This window comes from Sinocyclocheilus rhinocerous, unplaced genomic scaffold (assembly GCF_001515625.1).
Source record: "Sinocyclocheilus rhinocerous isolate Xijiao unplaced genomic scaffold, SAMN03320098_v1.1 scaffold234, whole genome shotgun sequence".
NCBI classification, from domain to species: domain Eukaryota; kingdom Metazoa; phylum Chordata; class Actinopteri; order Cypriniformes; family Cyprinidae; genus Sinocyclocheilus; species Sinocyclocheilus rhinocerous.
In genome coordinates, this window is record NW_015644337.1 from 37,315 (window position 1) to 57,197 (window position 19,883).

The 19,883-nt window shown below is 38.6% G+C and overlaps 1 protein-coding gene and 1 long non-coding RNA gene across 2 annotated transcripts; one reads left to right on the forward strand and one right to left on the reverse strand.

The window, feature by feature from the left end:
• Positions 1-9,587: 9,587 nt before the first annotated feature.
• On the reverse strand, positions 9,588-13,302 carry LOC107758110 (protein Tob1-like). Its single transcript, XM_016575765.1, has 2 exons — positions 13,063-13,302; positions 9,588-11,636 (listed from the first exon to the last, which is right to left on the reverse strand). The coding sequence occupies exon 2, from the start codon at positions 11,440-11,442 to the stop codon at positions 10,468-10,470; it is 975 nt and encodes a 324-aa protein (XP_016431251.1). The 5' UTR covers positions 11,443-11,636; positions 13,063-13,302; the 3' UTR covers positions 9,588-10,467.
• A 237-nt stretch (positions 13,303-13,539) lies between these two features.
• On the forward strand, positions 13,540-16,562 carry LOC107758099 (uncharacterized). Its single transcript, XR_001641989.1, has 3 exons — positions 13,540-13,585; positions 15,549-15,939; positions 16,111-16,562. It is a non-coding gene; the product is annotated as an uncharacterized LOC107758099 (long non-coding RNA).
• Positions 16,563-19,883: the final 3,321 nt, after the last annotated feature.

The following is a 19,883-nucleotide window of genomic DNA, read 5'->3' on the forward strand; positions in this document are numbered from 1 at the left end:
TAAGGTGAGGTCTACCAACTTGTTCCAGCTTCACCAAGACGGTCTACCAGGTCAAAACCAGGTCCACCTGCCACTAGTCCAGACAATCAATCATCAGCTGTTGGACCAACTAATGGCTTTAAATGACAACTTAGGACCCGCTAGAATCCACAAAAACACCCATCTATCATCATAATGTGGTTTTACCTATTTTTGGAGAACAGTTTTTTTTGTTTTTGTTTTTTTTTATCCTCTTGGAAAAACTTTTTTGTCTTGGTTTTTTATTATTTTTGGCCCACAAACCCCTGCTTCAGCATGAGCCAGAGCTTTTCTCACTAATTATTCTTGAAAGTCCAGACAATCAATCATCAGCTGTTGGACCAACTAATGGCTTTAAATGACAACTTAGGACCCGCTAGAATCCACAAAAACACCCATCTATCATCATAATGTGGTTTTACCTATTTTTGGAGAACAGTTTTTTTTGTTTTTGTTTTTTTTTATCCTCTTGGAAAAACTTTTTTGTCTTGGTTTTTTATTATTTTTGGCCCACAAACCCCTGCTTCAGCATGAGCCAGAGCTTTTCTCACTAATTATTCTTGAATTTTACATTGCATAACCTAACGGCTCAAAATAACGTTTCTCCCACCTGTGCAGTGAGCAGGTTTTACCAGCCTGCATAATTAAACCTACAGCAGATCCCTGGAGGCCTACAGAGTGCTCTAGTTGTGAATGTATGTTCAGTGTTGTGGTTTGGCTGTTTGTCTGTTCATCTCGCTGAGAGCAGGCTGTGTTTACACCCTCCCCTGCTAAAACTGGCAGTCCTGAGTGCTGACGTCGGCAGAAGCCAAGCTGTGGACCGCAGCCAGTAAATCACACCAGCTTCTAATAAAAATTGCCTAATAAAAAATTACTCCAACCAGATAGGCTCATAGTATCCTCACCAACCACTACAAATTTAGCACTAGCTAAATGCAGTCAAACAATTATATGTGCATTTGACATGTATCTCACACTTACCTAGTTGCATGCATAAGCAGTTTCATTCATAGGCATTTACAACTAGACAAATGTGCACATTTTTCACGGCCACACACATAGAAACACAGAACATACATTGACACTTACACATCCTGTCATAGACATTCTGTCACACATGGTAATTAGGAAAAGTGACACCCGACCTCATATCCTCTCTCTCTTTTCTCACTCTCTTGCACTCTTTTTCTCACTAGGTCTTCATTAGCAGAACTTGAGAGAGGAAAACTGCATGATTTGGGGTTTGTGAACTCACAAACTCTAGTGAGCTGACAGCAGTACCTTTTACTTTTTCGAGTCAGTATTTGTGAGAACAAAGTATCCCTTAAGACCTATAAGCAAGAAAGTTCATTTCAAAAATACATTTCTCGCTGGCTTACAAATTTCTGCTTCATTTGCGGCACAAAACAGAACTGCAATTTTTTAAAATTAATTTAAATTAAAAAAATTATAATAATAATGATACCAATAGCACTTTTAGAATGTGAGGTTCATGAGAAGTCATCCCCAAAACCATCATAATTAACTGGTACCATATCAGCTTAAACCATGAACTAATCCCAAATCAGGTGAAATAAAGAGTGAATATAGAGCCATAAGTTGCCTCAGATAAACCCATAGGTTGATTTTAAAACCATGACCAGTAATAATGACTTCAGATCAGCCTTAAAATTATGTATAGCTGACCCTAGATCAGCCTAAAAATGACCCAAAACTGATCTCAGATCAGCTTAAAAAATAAGCCAAAAGTGACCAAAATAGGCCAAACGTTGATTATAACTGAGCGAGTATCAGACCACGACCCATAATAATGAATTCAGATCAGCCCCAATTATTAAGCATATCTAAGCCTACATCAGCCCTAATAATGACCCATAACTGATCCCAGATCAGCCAAAAAACAAGCCAAAAGTGACCAAATAAGCCCAAACGTTAATTACAACTGACCCAATATCAACCTAGACCTCAACCTATAATAATGACCTCAGACCAGCCCTGATACTGGTGCAAACTAATCCTAGATTAACCCTAATATTTACATTTACATTTACATTTAGACATTTAGCAGACGCTTTTTCAACAACTGAGAGCAAGGCAGTCTTGGTTGAATGTCCACTTTTGAAACCAGACTGGTTGCTGTCGAGGAGGTTGTTCTGTGTGAGACAGGCAGAGACTTGGTTGAACACAACTCGTTCAAGTGTTTTTGAAATGAAAGGAAGAAGGGAAACTGGTCTGTAGTTCTCTAAAAGAGATGGGTTAAGAGTGGGTTTCCTCAGAGAGTGAAGAGAAGGATGTGAACGAGTGTATGTTTGCTGGTAAGATGTGCTTGACAGATTGTGGTGTGGAAATTTGTGCACTGATGGTTTTAATTTTATTAATAAAGAACGTGGCAAAGTCGTCAGCTGTTAGAGTTGATGAAAAAGGAGGGAGAAAAATGTTTTAAAGAGCATGCCAGAGTTAGATGAATTGTTAATTTTGTTATGATAGTATGTACTTTTAGCAGTGGAGACATTAGCAGAGAAGGGAGAGAGGAGTGACTGATACACAATAAGATCAGTAGTATTTTTTTATTTGTGCCACACCCTGTCAGCAGCCTTGAGTTTAGAACGATGCTCGCAGAGAACATCAGACAGCCAAGGGGCAGAAGGGGTGGTACGGCCTGGCCTGGAAGACAAGGGGCAGACAGTGTCTAAACAAGATGTAAGAGTGGAGCAGAAAGTATCAGTAGCACTGTTAGCATCAAGAGATTTACCCATAACTTATTCAGACAGACCGAATAAATAAGCCAAAAGTGACCAAATAAGCCCAAATGATGATTACAACTAACCCAGTATCAGCCTAGACCACAACCCATAATAATGACCTCAGATCAGCCCTAATACTGGTGCAAACTAACCTTAGATAATCACTAATAATGACCCATAACTGTTCCCAGATCTGCCCAAAAAATAAGCCAAAAGTGACCAATTAAGGCCAAATGTTAATTATAACTGAACCAATGCCAGCCTAGACCACGACCCATAATAATGAAATCAGATCAGCCCTGATACTGGTGCAAACTAACCCTAGATCAGCCAGCCCTAATATTTACCCATAACTGATTCCAGATCAGACCAAAAAAAAAAAAAGCCAAAAGTGATCAAATAAGCCTAAACATTGATTATAACTGAACAAATATCAGCCTAGACCACGAACCAAAATAATGACCTCAGATGAGCCTGAATAATGATGCATTGTTAACCCTATATCAGCCCAATAATGACCCAAGATCTGATCCCAGATCAGCCCAAAAAGATAAGACAAATAAGCACAAGCATTGACTATAAATCACTCAATATCAACCTAGACCACAACCCATAACAACTATAACTAACCCTAGACTAACCGTAGATCACCCCCAATAATGACCCATAACTGATTCCAGATCAGCCCAAAACCTAAAGCCAGAACTAACCAAATAAACCCAAATGGTAATCATACCTGACCCAGTATCAGTCTAGACAGGCCCATAATAATGACCTCAGATCAGCCTAAATAATGATGCATTATTAACCCTAAATCAGCCCAGTTATGACCCCAGATCTGATACCAGATCAGCCCAAAAATATGACCAAATAAAGACAAGCATTGACTATAACTCAACCTAGACCATGACCCATAATAAAAAGCTCAGATCAGCCCTAAATAATGACACATAACTGCCCCTAGACCAACTCAAACCAAGAAGAGATGAAGCTTTTGGAGCGGCAGATTGCAGCTGAGCACAGGTCATCTCATCCACCCACTTCTGATTCTTCAAGGCTCTGAGTTTCTTTGAAAGACAAACTCAGACTTTCTGTTTGTATTCATGCCTCACATGAAACAGAATCATACTGAGTCCTTGAGCAGAGAACAACAACAGAAAGCAACGTCTGTTTTAACTGCTCAACTCCATCGACACCGAAGGGAATTGACGTAATTGCAACAACAGATATTTCTGAAGAACAAGCAAGCACACAGTGAGTTCGGGGGAACCTGTCATGGCATTTGGGAAGCGTGCCAACCTTTCCCCACTAAGGTGTTGTTAAAGACAGCGGCATCCATGCAGTTATGCAACACCTCCCATGACAGGCCGAGCAGAACCTCCTACGTTCATTCAGCGAGCTCCAGTATGGCCACGGGCTCCCATGGGCACAGCTAAATAAAATATTACGAGTGTTATGACGTTTACCATTTGTTTAATATATCATCTCATACAGGTTAATCGTTACCAAAATGACAGAGTCAATGCAAATATCCATGCAATTCAAGGTTCTGGTTAAAGATTAAATGAAACAAACAATAATTAATTTGAGATATGATTATATACTTCTGGTATAGCTTTATCTTCTAGTTTAAGCTGGCAGATGTCATGAGTTGAAGTCATCTGGGTTAATAGCTAAACTTTATTTATTGTAAAAATGTTCTCTTTATATGTCTTTGTATTTTTTATTTATGACAACTTCAGCGAGCTCCAGCATGGCCACGGGCTCCCATGGGCACAGCTAAATAAAATATTACGAGTGTTATGATGTTTACCATTTGTTTAATATATCATCTCATACAGGTTACTCGTTACCAAAATGACAGAGTCAATGCAAATATCCATGCAATTCAAGGTTCTGGTTAAAGATTAAATGAAACAAACAATAATTAATTTGAGATATGATTATATACTTCTTGTATAGCTTTATCTTCTAGTTTAAGCTGGCAGATGTCATGAGTTGAAGTCATCTGGGTTAATAGCTAAACTTTATTTATTGTAAAAATGTTCTCTTTATATGTCTTTGTATTTTTTATTTATGACAACATAAATTCAAAACAGGCTGACGAAAGCAGTGGTACAGCTATACCTCTGAAATATCTGCCATCAACTTTTTGCAGAATAGATGTGTAAATCTTTCCAAATACATTATTTTAAAACAGAAAGGTTTGGTAATGATTATATCTGTGTTAGATTTGAATGTAATAATTCATGCATCAAAGGGTTAAAGATATACAATACATATATATTGTTTGTTCATCACAAAGTTTAATGCATTACCAAAGCGCCACAGGTTAATTTGATCGGGAAAAACTTTTAATTAGACTTTAATTAACTTTTTAATTAAAACTATTAATTATATCATTATCAATTAGATCTATTGTTAAAATTATAATTAACTAATATAACCTATTGTATTCCATTATTTTTTAATTATAATAAAATAATTGTACATGAGGGCCAAGTTTTAAGTTAAAATGTAAATTGAAACTTTTTACAGATCATTTTATTTTTTTCCGCGATTTTTGTGTATCTCGTAGCAATACAAATGGCTTTAAAAGAAACCTGGTTGATGAAGTGTAGGGTGATGAGACATTTTTGTGACTTTTTGAAACCTCTAAAATACAAGGAAAATGTAGGGAGAAAAAAAGTCAGAACACACAAAATGGACATCTGGTCACTCTAATGAGAGTGGTGAACAGTGTGAAATCTTTGCAAGTAAACCTGTGAGAAGCCTGAAGTCAAAGCCCTTCCTTCTTTGGAAAAATGAAAACAGAAAGTCAGCAAGCTAGCTGCAGCAGTGCTGAGTTTCATTTCTGTGGCACTGGGAACGTCTCCCATCTGCACCACATAAGTGGAAGTCTTCACACAACACCAGCCACTGTCACAGTCCCACTCTCACAAAAAGCAAGGAATACTTCTGCTCTCTGAGCCTCTGAATTACTGAGACTTACAGAGTTGTTTAAATTAGGCCAGTTTGATGCAGCAAAGGTATTTCAAAGTAAATGAATAAAGGAGAAAGCTTGTGGAAGGATTCGCACACTAGCATCACACATCAGGCTCTGTGTGTATGATGCATGGATCATTTCTGTTGTCACAAAATGGACAATTCAGGGTTTGAGAGTGATTCCCAAATGTCATTCAGTGACCCTGAAAATCTAAAAATTTTGATAGAAATAGCTATGGCATGTCAAAACAAAACAAACCGTGGTTGGTCGCTTTACATGTTGGTCACAGAGTTTCTTCCTGTCTAAGTGTACATTTCTCGACCAAAAAAAGATGAACGTGTCAAAAGACTTATGCTGTTAGTCTAGCTATGCAAGACAATAGCACATATCATCAGTTTAGATAGTAAATAGAATAGTAGTATCCGCTTCGCGTTGTGCCTAACAACGCCCCTTAGCTGTTATAAATTCACTGTAAACCACAGCTTCACGGGGCTTATTGCTTTTATAAAACGGTTATTCCATATACGTAGTAAGGTTTCACAAAATAAAACAGAGCAAATAAAGTGTAATGATATTAATAAAAACAGTATTCTTCCACCAAACAATGTAGTTCCTCAGAAACAAACAGTTGTGGTTGCAACAAAGTGGTTGCCGAGCAACACGAACGTGGCTCAGCCAATCAGAATCAAGGACCGGAACTATTCGTTTTATAATCATACTTTTAGTATATACTCTAATATATACATTACCTGTTAAAACTGTTTTTTTTTCTCTCTTAATTTAGTACTTCTATTCAGCAAGAACCCATTAAATTGATCAAAGTGACTAAAGACATTTATAAGACTTCAAGTAAATGGTGTTCTTTCATCAAATAATTCTGAAACAAAGTATCAGTTTTTACAAACATATGAAACAGCACCACTGTTTTCAACATTCATAATAATAATAAAAATGTTTCTGGAGCATCAAATCAGTGTATTAGAATAATTTCTGAAGGACACTGAAGACTGGATTAATGATGCTGAAAAAAAAAAATTCCTGTGATTTGCATCACAGGAATAAATTATATTTTAAAATAAGTTATTTTCAATTGTAATCATATTTTATAATATTTTACTGTATTTTTGAATAAGCCTTGGTAAGCATTATAAGAAAAAAATATTTTTCAAAGTTGTATGTTCTAAATATAATGTTCCTCTTAAACTTTTGTTTTAAACTTTCCATATGTATAAATATCTATGTGATTCCCTTCAGTGACTAAGCACTCACATTTCCCATCATCCCCCACTGTTTCATCACCCACAACCTGTCAGCCCTCCGCCTCCTCCAAGGACAGAGGCTGAGGTATTCCCAATCTGTCGCTATCCTCTTCCCCTAGTGTTCTGTGATAAACAGCGAGTGTAATCGTATCTTCTGCTGCCACCCTGAAGCCTGCACCTGTCTCAGCGTGGTGCAACTCATATCTCTGACTCACTGAGTTGGCAAAGTTCAGAGCTGCACTGAAAGGGAGCTGCCAAGCTTAACACCTACACACGACCGTGCAGCCACAGAGGCACATGAAGACGCCCTCCGAGGGCTTTATTTTCCTGACCTCCACTTAGACAAATAAGCCTGGAAAGCCACCTTTTATATTCTGCCTTTTGAGGCTATAGGAAGAGGTTGATGTTCTGGTAGAAGGTGGTAGCTTTGACAGTTGAGAGCAAGAGTGCAAATTTGCAAATGAGGTCTAAAATGTTTCGTAAGCTAATTACTTAACCCATATTTGGAGGAAGAATTTGTTATGCCTCATAAACTCTCAAAATTAAGGGGGGTTTTGCAGGGATGCAATAGAAGATCCATTTTTGGGTTCTTAAAAGAACCTTTCAGTGAACAGTTCTTAAAAGAACTTAGGGCGAAGAACATTTGAAGGGATCGATCACACAAAAATGAACATTTGTTGAAAATTTACTCACTGTCAGACAATCCAAAATATAGATGAGTTTGTTTCTTCATCAGAACAGATTTTGAGATATTCAGAATTGCATCACTTGCTCACCAGTGGATCCTCAGTGAATGGGTGCCGTCAGAATGAGAGTCCAAAAAGCTGATAAAAACATCACAATAATCCACAAGTAATCCGCATGACTCCAGTCCATCAGTTAACATCTTGTGAAGCGAAAAGCTGCATGTTTGTAAGAAACAAATTCATCATTAAGGCGTTTTAACTTTAAACCATCACTTCTGGCCGAAATACCGGTCCATAATCCATAATAATGTTTTATCCAGTGAAAATGTCCATACCCTGTTGCCCTCTCACATCAAAATCCACCAGAATATTTCTTTAAAATAAGTGTTTTGCTTGTAAACAATGCTTGACCTGTGCATATTTCTCTCCTGAATCAGACGAGACAACTTTGTCCATGGAGAAAGCAATATTATGGATAGAGGACTCAGTTGAAGTTTAAAACGTTTTAAGGATGGATTTGTTTCTTAGAAACATGCAGATTTTCACTATATAAAACTGATGGACTTGAATCGTGTGGATTACTTGTGGATTATTGTGATGTTTTAATCAGCTGTTTGAACTCTCCTTCTGACGGCACCCATTCACTGCAGAGGATCCACTGATGAGCAAGTAATGGTAATCCAAACTCCACTACATCCTGGATGGCCTGAGGGTGAGTAAATATTCAAACTATTCCTTTAATAATCTTAAGAACCTTTCCCCACTATAAAGAACCTTTTGTGGAATGGAAAGTTTCCATGGATGTTAAAGGTTCTTTATAGAACCACAGATACCAAGAAAGAACCTTTAATTCTTATCTTGTGAAAACAGCATTTGTGAACAAATTAATAAAAGTGCTGCTGTGTTTTGTCCTTATTTCCATTTCTTTCACAGAGAGCCTCGCAGTGTATTAGTTCATTTAGCTGTAAGACTCAGAAAGCTTGCTCTGTTAGACACCGACATTATGCAGGAAAGGGAGGGTGACAAAATCTACCAGAGAAAGTGAGGTTGTGAGTTAACTCATTTGCGAATTCCCTCCTCAATTCACTTTGCTCAATCAACTTAATTAGAGCTCTAAATATAGATCCATGTTGCTTACTGGAATCAGAAGAGCTGTTAAATGCTTAGACCAGCTAGCTGACGTTAATCGAACAGCCGTTCATTTTGAATCCAGCAGCACCCGTTTATACGGCTGTGAAAAAAACGGGAGGCACTGCAAAACATAGCTCAGCCTTCACATAGTTCTGCTATAGCATCATGGGAGAATCCAAAACAGATCTTCAAAAGATACAAATATATGAACTTGTTTTTGTATAACAATCCTGGCTAGTCTTTCTCTTTATGAAGGTTTAGTGAATGCTTGTGGGCTAGGGAGCAACTAGTATAAAAACAACCTGGAATTATTTAAATACCAACCTCTAATAATCCCATTAAACAAAGCTCCTCTATTCTTCTGAAAGGGCATGGCACTCGCAACAACAAGGTCACGGTTCAATTCCCAGGGAATACATATACTGATAAAATGCATCTTAAATGCTTTGGATAAAAGCATCTAGCAAATGGATAAATGCAAATGAGGAGCGCAATTTACAATTCATGACTATAAGAATACATGCTGATCTGACCGCTACACTATGAGTCATTGCTACTTACATTATGGAAACCCATTTATGGAAATGTACTCTTGCATCTGGAGAAGACAAGGGGGAAAACATCTTCTTAAGCAGACTGAAAACGAGAACAGTAAAACAGTAATCCTGTAGCATGTATGAGTAATATTCAGTTTGTAATGAGAGCAGTGAAAGAGTTGAGATATAAAATGAAGATTTGAATAAAAAGCTTAAGACCAAGAGTATAATTTCAAGCATTTTAATACAAACTTAATAAACTATCAGTCCCTCTTTACATGTAAGACACTGACTCCAAATACTTTGTTATACTATTTGTTTTTGTCAAGTATTGCACAATGTTGGTACAAAATTAATATACGATTACATTTTGTCCATAGTATAGCAAAAATCTTTGAACTCTTAACAGAAAATACAACTCTTATTTTTTTTCTCTTTTTTTCCCCCCCAAAAAAGCAAATATTTTTAGATCCCAACACAATGGAATATTCTGTACACAGTCTTTAGAATAGTTGATGTTTTTAAAGATGGATTTCATTTTACAATTTCAATTAAAAAAAATATAACAAAAGCTGCTGCAGCCATCACAGATCACTGGAGTAGTAAAAAGATATAAATGCAATATGTCGTAGAAACAATATATACTCTGATATTTTACAAACTTTCTACTAAATTAATTATACAGTTAGAAAAAAGACCAAGAAATCCCTCATTCAGCATTCAGGCCAATCCTCGGAAAATTGGCTGTGTAGCTATACCTTGAATACTATTAGAGGCCTTGATTTGTAGTTTTCTTCTTCATAAAGATATCTTAAAACAGTCAGTAAAAATAATTTTGTGCTTGGTTGGCAAAAGAAAACAACTTAAAAAAAACAATACGAGTTTAGATAACGAAGCTTGATTGTACAACAAGCTTAATCGTAAAAATAATGACAAAAATACTCAAGGGAACAACATGGTTCACCCTCGGGCTCATCGTTTGACTTTACAGTTGAAGTGTTGCTTTGTGATTTTCTTTTTGTTTTTTCCATTTTTTGGGGATTTTCCAAACGTGAACTTTCCACCGTCCCATCACATATCTCTGGTCGTTAGTAGTATTCTCGCTTTCTAGTTGGCCATCACTGGCTGGAATTGCTGGTTAGAATACTGCATGTTGCTTAAGCTGAAACTCAGACTGTCCATGAGGGACTTCTCATTAAGGCCCCCATAGGCTGCAAACACGTCAAAGGCATTATTGTACGGGAGAGGGCTGAGATTGAGGGACGTTTCCCCGGGGAACATTGCACTTGGGCTGCCCTGCCCCTGGAGATTGGGGAACACGAACTCCTTGGCGTTGGGAGACAGGGCAGAGGGCTTCTGTGGCTGACCGCCCAAGCCGACGCCGTAGAGAGAATGCATGGATGTGGACATGGCTTTCTGCTTGAGGAGGTTGTTTACATTCAGGCCCAGGTTGGTGGGGGAGTTTCGGGTCACCTTGTTGGCGTTCCGCCCATTGCTTTTCATTTTTGTGGAGCCAAATTTGGTGGCGGCGAAGCTGGCAGTGGTAAAGGTTAAAGGTTGCGTGGAACGGCGCATGAAGGTGGGGCTGACCGCCGCCGACTGGCCAAACGGTGGGGACGGGGAACTGGAGGTTGGGGACATGCCTAGGGGTTCGCTAATGGGCATGAAGACCTGGGCCTCTGGGTTAAAGCTGTTCTTGATCTCCTTGTCCAACTCCAGCCCATTCTCATTACTGTCGTCCACATAGAGCACCTTGACGGGTCCCTTCTCCCCAATCTGATAAGACACCTCGAAAGGATCAATCCAGACACTGAGGTCCTGAGGCAGGTTGTTGCGGACATCCTCAATGTCCAACCCACTTTCTTTGGCTGCTTGCTCTACAACTGGGTCCACTTTCTCCCCGACATGTATACACCTGAATCCAGACCCTTTGTATGGCTTGTCCGGGTACCAATGTCCCTCGTATTTCTGTTTCAGCTGTCGCTCCAATTCCTCGCCGAAAATGTTGACACGTCGCCTGGGCAGCTTATTGTACAAGTACGAAATGATGAAGTTGAGTGCTACTTGGATTTCAAGCTGCATAGCTGCTGCGCTGCCCTGGAGTATCACCTCCGTTGGCTGTTTGAATTCGTGTATAGTGTTGTAAGCCACCAGAGGGCAAGGCTCGGCTGGAGCCAGGCAAATAAACAGAAACTTGGGGGGGGGCGGGGGATGGTTCAAAACAAAGTGCTGGTTGCAGAGGGAACGTCTCAGTCCACAAACGGCTGATCCGGTTCCTAGAGAGAATCAAAAACAAATAAGAGTGAATAACTCCAGCTCATTATTCTCAGCTGGAAATAATAAACTGGAACATGGTACCGTCTGTCAGGTTTCTTAATAGAGAGTTCCTTAGAACAGCATGAATGTTTTGATAAAACAGCTTGCGCATTCGTAGGCTTGCGAAAAATTAACCATAGTTTTACTACAAATAAAACCAATAAAACCATGGTTACTATAGGCTAGTTAAACCATGGTAACCACAAATCAACTGTAGTTTTGCAACACTAACCATAGTTTAACCATGGTATTTGTAGTAAAACTGTGGTTATACAAATGGTAGTCAATACGCCAAAAAACCATGGTTATTACTAGAATTTAAAGAATTTTCGTAAGGGTAGGCTTGCCAGCAGATTAGATTTTACACAAGCACACAAACAATCCTAAGCTTCAGTGTACTGGCTGAATGGTACTTCCACTCTAGTTCAATTCAAGACGACAGCTTGTGTCGAGCATATATTAGCACTAAGCTAGTCCTATAATTGCCGTTTACCATTATAGGAAGGATGCACTGAGCTGATAGAGTTACGTAATAACTAACTTGCCCTGACTAGACCCTGCTCAACTGTAACCAATCTACTGCTGTCGCCATAATCAAACTTTATCTTGAGCTCGTTATGTAGCCTAAGTCTGTAAAATAGAGAGTTTCGTGAGGACATCAGACACAAGAATGCGAGACTTTAATAATTAAACCTGAATGTGTCACGAGGAGAAATGAAAACCAGTCAGCGCACGCACATATCGGCGTACGGTCGTCGATGAAGCGAATAGAAATAAAAATGCGCTTGAATGTTAAACCAAACTGATAAATGGTTCGCTTTACGCCTTGGTTAGCAAATATAAAAGCAGACCGTGTTTGGTTTGTACATTTAAAGCGAGTATAGGACGTCAGAGATCGTATCGTCGCTCCCACCCAGTTCACAGGGAAGATTAAAGCGAGCGCGAGGAGGACACAATGTACAGTTTAAAAACAGATACATATATGCTATATTACTAATGCGTGCATGAAATGCACCGTATAAAAGGTATACATTTAAGACATGAGAGCAGTAAATGATGTGGCTATTCTGTGCAATTCGACCAGGATGTGCTGACAAATTAAATCTAGCCTTCTATGGCATTTGATCATTTGCACTTCTACGGAACTACTGTATGGCTTCTGGTGCAAGAAGGTATTTTGCCATAGTTGGCGATCCCTCCGAGCTCCTAAAGTCTACAGCCCACGACTGACGCAGCAAGCTGCCTTCATTTAAATTCTCTTAAGGTTTCAGTAAACTATTACAGACAACGCTCTGCAATAACCCTAATACAACGAGTAATAGCCTACTTTACAAATTGGACAAATCACAAAAATAGCAATGCCATACAAAGAAATGAAATACTTACTTGAGTTTACAAAATGATGATTTTCAGTAGTTGCAGTAGCCTTAACTAGTGCAAATAGAAAAATTCAGATATAAGTACTTTCTTCACATTAAGGTATTCCAGTTGGTATACATTTTTTATTTTTTGTTTTTCTTCTTATCTTGCTCCCAGTTATCTGTAAGGTATTTGCTGTATCACCTTCCCAATAAGCTCCTCTCCACCCCCTCTATCTGGGTGTTTTACAATTTCGTCCTCTACTGCTGTCATCCGCCTCTATTTATAGTTTTCCTCCACCACGGACACGCGGTGGGCGGTGATGTGCTTCCAAAGGTCACAACAAAACGAACCTCGAATCCACGGAATATGATTGGTCAGGCTTGAGCGAGAGGCGGGTCCTACTCCTGACGTTCTTCAAGCCCATTGGCTCATTTTACCATCGAGCAAAGAAGGGGTAGGATTTAATACACTTACGTTGAGCCCGTCATAAAGGCTCTTGACGTCACGCGTTACCTAGTACCACAAAAAAGACAGGCTATTCATGGAGGTATCGTATATCATTTCCATGTTCATATTTCGCAAACATTACTGTTAAAGCGACATTTATGCCCCTAAGTAGATCAAATGACTGAATAAATATAAAGGCTAAGTAGTGAGCAGACATGGCAGAAGAGCATAGCTTTGGTACAACCTTAGCTAACCTGTTTATCGCTGTTTTGTATGATCAAACCCCAAACGCTGCTATTGTGCAGGGGGAAATTGTATTTGAAATTAAATATATTAAAATTAAATTACAACTGCATATATTTGATGACAATGATGACTTTAATCATGTACATGTAGGATGGCAGTAACAGGGGGAAAAAAACTGATTTAATTAGGTTAAATTATTTGAGCCCTTGTGATGTGCTGAAAACCCTTTACCTAATTTGATGTTCTTGGCCAAAAATTACCAGCCTTTTAAAAATCACTAATTATGCTATATTATTACCAAATCTTGGATTCAATCTTTTTGTCAACTTGTAAGAAAAAACACCATTATTTGTGGATGATTTTGGCAATGTTCACTCAAAAACTGAGGTACATAAGCTCAGATCAATGAGGTCAATGATCAATCAGGTCCAAAAAGAAATATAAAACCTGTGGTAAGTGAAAGAAAACAAGTTGATAGAAAGATTGAAATCGATATTTGGTAATAGCAAGAAATTTATAAGCATTTATTTGTAGGCTGGTCATTTTTACCTGCAAGTGTAACAAGGTAGGAAAACAATCCTAAAAAAAAAAACAATCACTTTTTAATAACACAAAAGTTGTTATACTCTGTTTGAGCAAAGTCAGTAACTTTTAGTCCAATGCAATAACATTAATTAGAAATGAGTTCCAATTAATTTCAGTCATTTTGATGCTATTGCATCCGTGGACTTTTTAATGCAGTGTAACTAATTTCGTTGGCGTCACTGTTAGCTCATGGGTGCAATTCAAATAAGGATCACACATCACATTATTATCTGCCCGGGCAACCAGTCTTAATGATGGGGATGTGATGGGACAAGAGTGGACCTGGGGTATGACTCAGTTAGACATCACTCTGACAGTGCGCTCCCTGTTATTTATACAGCAAACAACCTACCAAAAGCCAGTCATGTGTTTGTCTGGCCAGAGGATTGTAGTATGAAAGGCCACACAGATAAAGATTCACATGTGCCTGTCACTGTTTTATTGTACTTTGGTGTTAGAAGCTACCTTCCACAGCAAATGGCTACAGACTTCAAATGATATGTAAATGAGTTCACAACTGCCTCAGTGAAAAAAAAACGTTGTCTTCACTCTTTGTACTGTCAGTTTTAGAGCTCCTGTTCGTACAGTTATATTCTACTACCTTTCTATATATATTAATGATATTAACTTTGAAGATACAGCAAAGGCTGCAAAGAGTGATTTATATTTCTAAAAGAAATCGCATCTACTGTTATCAGTCTATCTATCTATCTATCTATCTATCTATCTATCTGTCTGTCTGTCTGTGTCTGTCTGTCTTTCTATCTATCTATCTATCTATCTATCTGTCTGTCTATATCTATCTATCTGTCTGTCTGTCTGTCTATATCTATCTATCTGTCCGTCCGTCCGTCCGTGTCTGTCTGTCTGTCTATCTATCTATCTGTTTGTCTGTCTGTCTATATCTATCTAGCTATCTATCTGTCCGTCCGTCCGTCCGTCCATCCGTCCGTCCGTCTGTCTGTCTATCTTTACAGAGAGGTAAAACTGTCTTCCTGTTTAGACCAGCATATCCTGTTCAAAAACCCAGGCTGCTATACCTGTTTTGTGCGTTGTGTTCTAGATCAGGGAATGTTATGCTTTTAATCTTCCACCTGCACCTTTATATGCAATAAATTTTATTATTATGAGAGGGCATTTCTCTGATGTGGAACTGTACACTGTAGCATAATAAGAACAGTGCTCATGTGTTTCTGTGTCTAATGGCCTGTGAATTTTCTGCCCCACTGCAGCTAGGAGAAAAGCAGCCTAATTTCCAGGGAAAAGCAAAGCCGAATTCTGTTCCCTGATTGGACGCACCGTTGGTTTTTCATATGAGAGTCACGCGTAAACATACTCGCACGCATATACAGAAATCATACAGTATGCCCATGCAACTTCAACTCTCTCCCTCTCTTAGAAACCGGTCTCAGATGAAGAACTTTTGACATTGCCGAGTGCTACTGCTTAACGTGGAGTTCAGAGGCGGGTTTGCACAACAAACAGATGTTCTTTGATGTCAGCTGCAGTGAGGGGGAGGCAAAAAATGGGAACGCTAAAAAGAAGTAGGAGGAAGGTGTCAGAACTCTAATCACCATGCAGCGCTCAGAAAGAAATCTATTGTATCTCTTAGCACAAACACTGGTTTGTATTCACCATAACCTTGCCCATTATAGAATGTAAAATTCACTTGATTTGTTATATCATTAAGAATTGATTCAAATTGTTTTGAACTGTGTATTGCCTTGGCATTTCTTTTAGGATTACAAAGCTGACAGTGACCTGTTACGCTGACCTTATCTTCTCTTTAAATAGGCTTTGAGTCACATTTACAACGCCGGCTCGCTGATCCAGAGAAGCTAAATTACACAGGCTGTCAACCAAGCCAACGTAGAGCTCCGTTCGGGCTTGTAATAAATTATGTAAAATAGCCTAACAGCAAGAAAATGGCCGTGCCATTTACTGTCACTTCAGACAATTTGTATTATGACATTTCACGAACGCTTGGCCAATTACACTGCATAGATCTATTGCATAAACTAAATAATAGTTTCTCCACTCCAGCTATGTGATTTAGTTATTCATTAAACCACCCACATCACAAGTGCAAAATACAGCTCAGGACATGTACTCCATGAACAGCTCATTTAGGTTAGTGTGTGTGTGTCAGCACTGTGTATACGTTTTACACCCGCATGCCTACAAAACCAGTAGTATTTTCCAAAACAACTACGTTTACATTACATGTCACAATTTATTTCCACTGCAGTCAGCCTAGTAGATGCTATTGATGGTGTAAAAGAGTACTTGTGTTTGTTAAAAGCAAAAACTGCTATCATATTACAACAAATATATCTACTGTCTATATAATATCTACATTTTTTTCCGTTTGAAACAAATACATGTTTATCTGTTGACCGCATGATTCATTTGGAATACTATTTAAACACTACTTTAAAATGAATCACTTAGAATTTGTATTAATACTAATGTATTTAAAATACATTTCCACAATTTTAATTCAGAAACGCACCTTATCGGCCACCTCTCTGAATCTTTTGAGATGCTGTCCTAGACCTTTTACACTACTACAAATATAGTATGAAAAATGTATTATCACACCTTTCAGTTTAGCCTAAGATCATAACGGTATAGATTTTGTTTGGATAAAAGATGCACGCTGTGTAATGTCTCTCTAGTTCAGGCTCATTTCCAATACTTTTCCATTGTCTCAACAGTTTCAACTGCAATATTGGTTACAGTTTAATCAGACCTCCATTCGCTGACCGACATTTTAGCTTTAACTTGTCAGCTGCCTTTGTGATGGAGGAACTGTCATAAGGTGCAATAAAAACACTCACACACGCATAACTATCTGACACTGAGGGTGTGACGTGTCAAGACATGTAGGCATTACCATTGCCTAGGCTGAAGTACTGTATGGTATCTTATCTTGACAATAAGAAAGAGGAATCTCCCATCAGTAACTGAACAGTTCACCCATAAATGAAAAACCATTTACTCGTGTTACTCCAATCTATATGACTTTTTTCTGTTTAGAATGTTTGCGCTGCTGCTTTCTGTACAATTAACGTGAAAGTTGACAGACACTAAATGGCTTCAAGTTTTGCTATGTTTATCACATAATTCCATCGGAAGACTACTTATGGTGTTTTTCATGCTTTTTGAAGATTTGCTGCTCATGGTCCACTGTATAGATTAATCTTTTTGTGTTCTATGGAGGAAAAAAGTCAGACAGGACTTGGAACAATATCATATTTGGACATAATCTTTTGATAATCAGTAACATACTGACAGTCCTTCTGAAATTCAGTGAGTTTGTACTGTTTTACAGGTGACAGGTGAGTTTTTATTTTAATTGTATTTCTTTATTTTTAAACTAAGTTAAAGTTTCAGGAACAATCTGGAATTCTTACAGTGTTTTCTGTCCTGGAAGAACATCTCGATTTATTTCCAAGTGCTTCCTGAAGAAGAGGAGATGCAACAGAAACGTGTCCTTGTTGGCACGTCTTATGACTTCAATCTGGCATGTGGCTTTGTCTTTACTGCAGTTGCAGTTGCTCGCCCCGAAGCACTGTCATTTGAAGTTGAGAAAGAGCTGTAAGATGTGGAAATGGCCCCTGAAGATCAAACAACTATCCCTTTTCTCCGTGTTACAAGAAAAGAGGAAGAAATGACATGCTGAGTCATCAGTCCAGTCAAAAAAAAACTTGGAGGTGTCAAGAGAGCAACTCGATTTGTGGATGGAATTGGAAGTTAGAGTGTGAAGGGGGCAGAGAAGGGGAAAAAAGGAAGGGTGTGAGGTAAAAAAAAGAGAAGGTTGACTCAAATCAAATGGCAATGGAGGCCAAGCCCTGTCATATGGCTCGAGGTTTTCTGGACCTGCTGTGCTTGGAGAGGAAAGCACATTATCTTCTTCTGCATTCCATCCACACATGTCTCAAATCAGCACACTGGACACCAGCTCAAAGTTTAAGCCAGATAATATATTTGCCAGTTTCGTATTTTCTGAAGTTAGAAGCTGAAGGTAAACTGGTGGAGGAGCATAAATGGCTTGTGAAAAGTAAAACTATAACCCATATCCACCGACTGAGCTCTTGTGTCCAATCTGGCCCCATTACATGCATTTTCTACCAAAAAGAAGGGTGTTCTGGGCTTGAAAAATTGGTTTAAAAGTGAAGTGCCTCTTTTTTTCTGTCAAAATACCTGAAGCAGCAGATTGCGATGTGTATTTGTTTGATGGGCACTCTGCTCCTGTTTGTTGTGCTGCAGATGTACTCCAGCCACTTCATTTTACCTGTCTATCAGAAATGAAATTATTTTATTCACAAATATCATATGTGAGCCGATTGCTATGAATTTAAATAACTTCAGACCATTGCATCAAAGCTAGCTTGTGATGCCAAAAACGTTGCTGAACTACATTATTCAAAATAAGGAACATCATGATCCTCTTGGTGGAAAGAGGTTGTTCTGAATATCACAATGTTTTTTTATAAAAAGATGAAAAAATGGTTCTTTTAAGAACTGTTCACTGAAAAGGTTCTTCTATGGCATCGCTGCAAAAAACTAGCACATACTTATTATTCCGGCCAATTCTGAGAGAGGTTCGGTCGAGCACCTGCACCATTTGAGAAGAAAAAAGTTAATATTGGAAAACATTTCAAAGTAACTCATGGAAGCAGTTAAGAAAAAGTCAGATTGACCTTACTGGAAGGAAAAAGCTCAGAAAGATCAAAGCTGGAATTGAAGACAACAGTCCTCGAGAGATGAAAACAGGCATAGAAAGAGAACGGACAGGAAAGGAGCATCTTTAGTTTGCCTCGGCACTAAAATGAGAGCTTCTCAGTATTCATGACAGAAGGACAATCCATGGAAACCAGATGCTCTTAAACTTTCATGTATCCACCTCTTTTAAAAATCCAGTTTTCATTTCCTGCTACAAAATCCACCAGTATACGTAGTGAGCTTGAACTGAGATGAATTGGTGGCGTGCTAGCATGCTAAACTGCGTTAGATGTTTACTGGAAGAGAGTCTTGCCAAATGTTACGGTATATAATGTGTGTAGAATATCTGACCAGCTATTTCTTGTCTTTTAGATATGGGGGGTTTGGCCTCTTTTTGTGATTGGTGCATCTTAAAGCTTTGCAATTGTAACCCAATTTTTCATGCGTGAAGTTATCAAAATAGAGCATGTCATTAGCTTCAATGTGCTTGCAATCACTGTAACCAATCAGCTGATATTTATTTCAATTTTCCCTAGGAGTTGTGAAAGAAAGACTGTTTTCAGATGCACGCTTTGATGTAGCCAAAGAGGACACATACTTTGCCCTGACATTTATTGTGTCGGAGCATACCGGTCGCAAGACATTTACACCTCGTAACAAGCCTACCTGGCATTCGGACAAATTTCCCCACTGTTCCGAGGTCAGATTAACATGAAAAATGTCACAAGTCTCCCCGGCCCCTTCTCATTATTCCAGCTCTTAAAACACAAACACCTCTGTCTCCTTCAAAACAGTGACCTTTGCTGCTTTTCCCTGCTGTTAGAACCTAAATTAGTTTC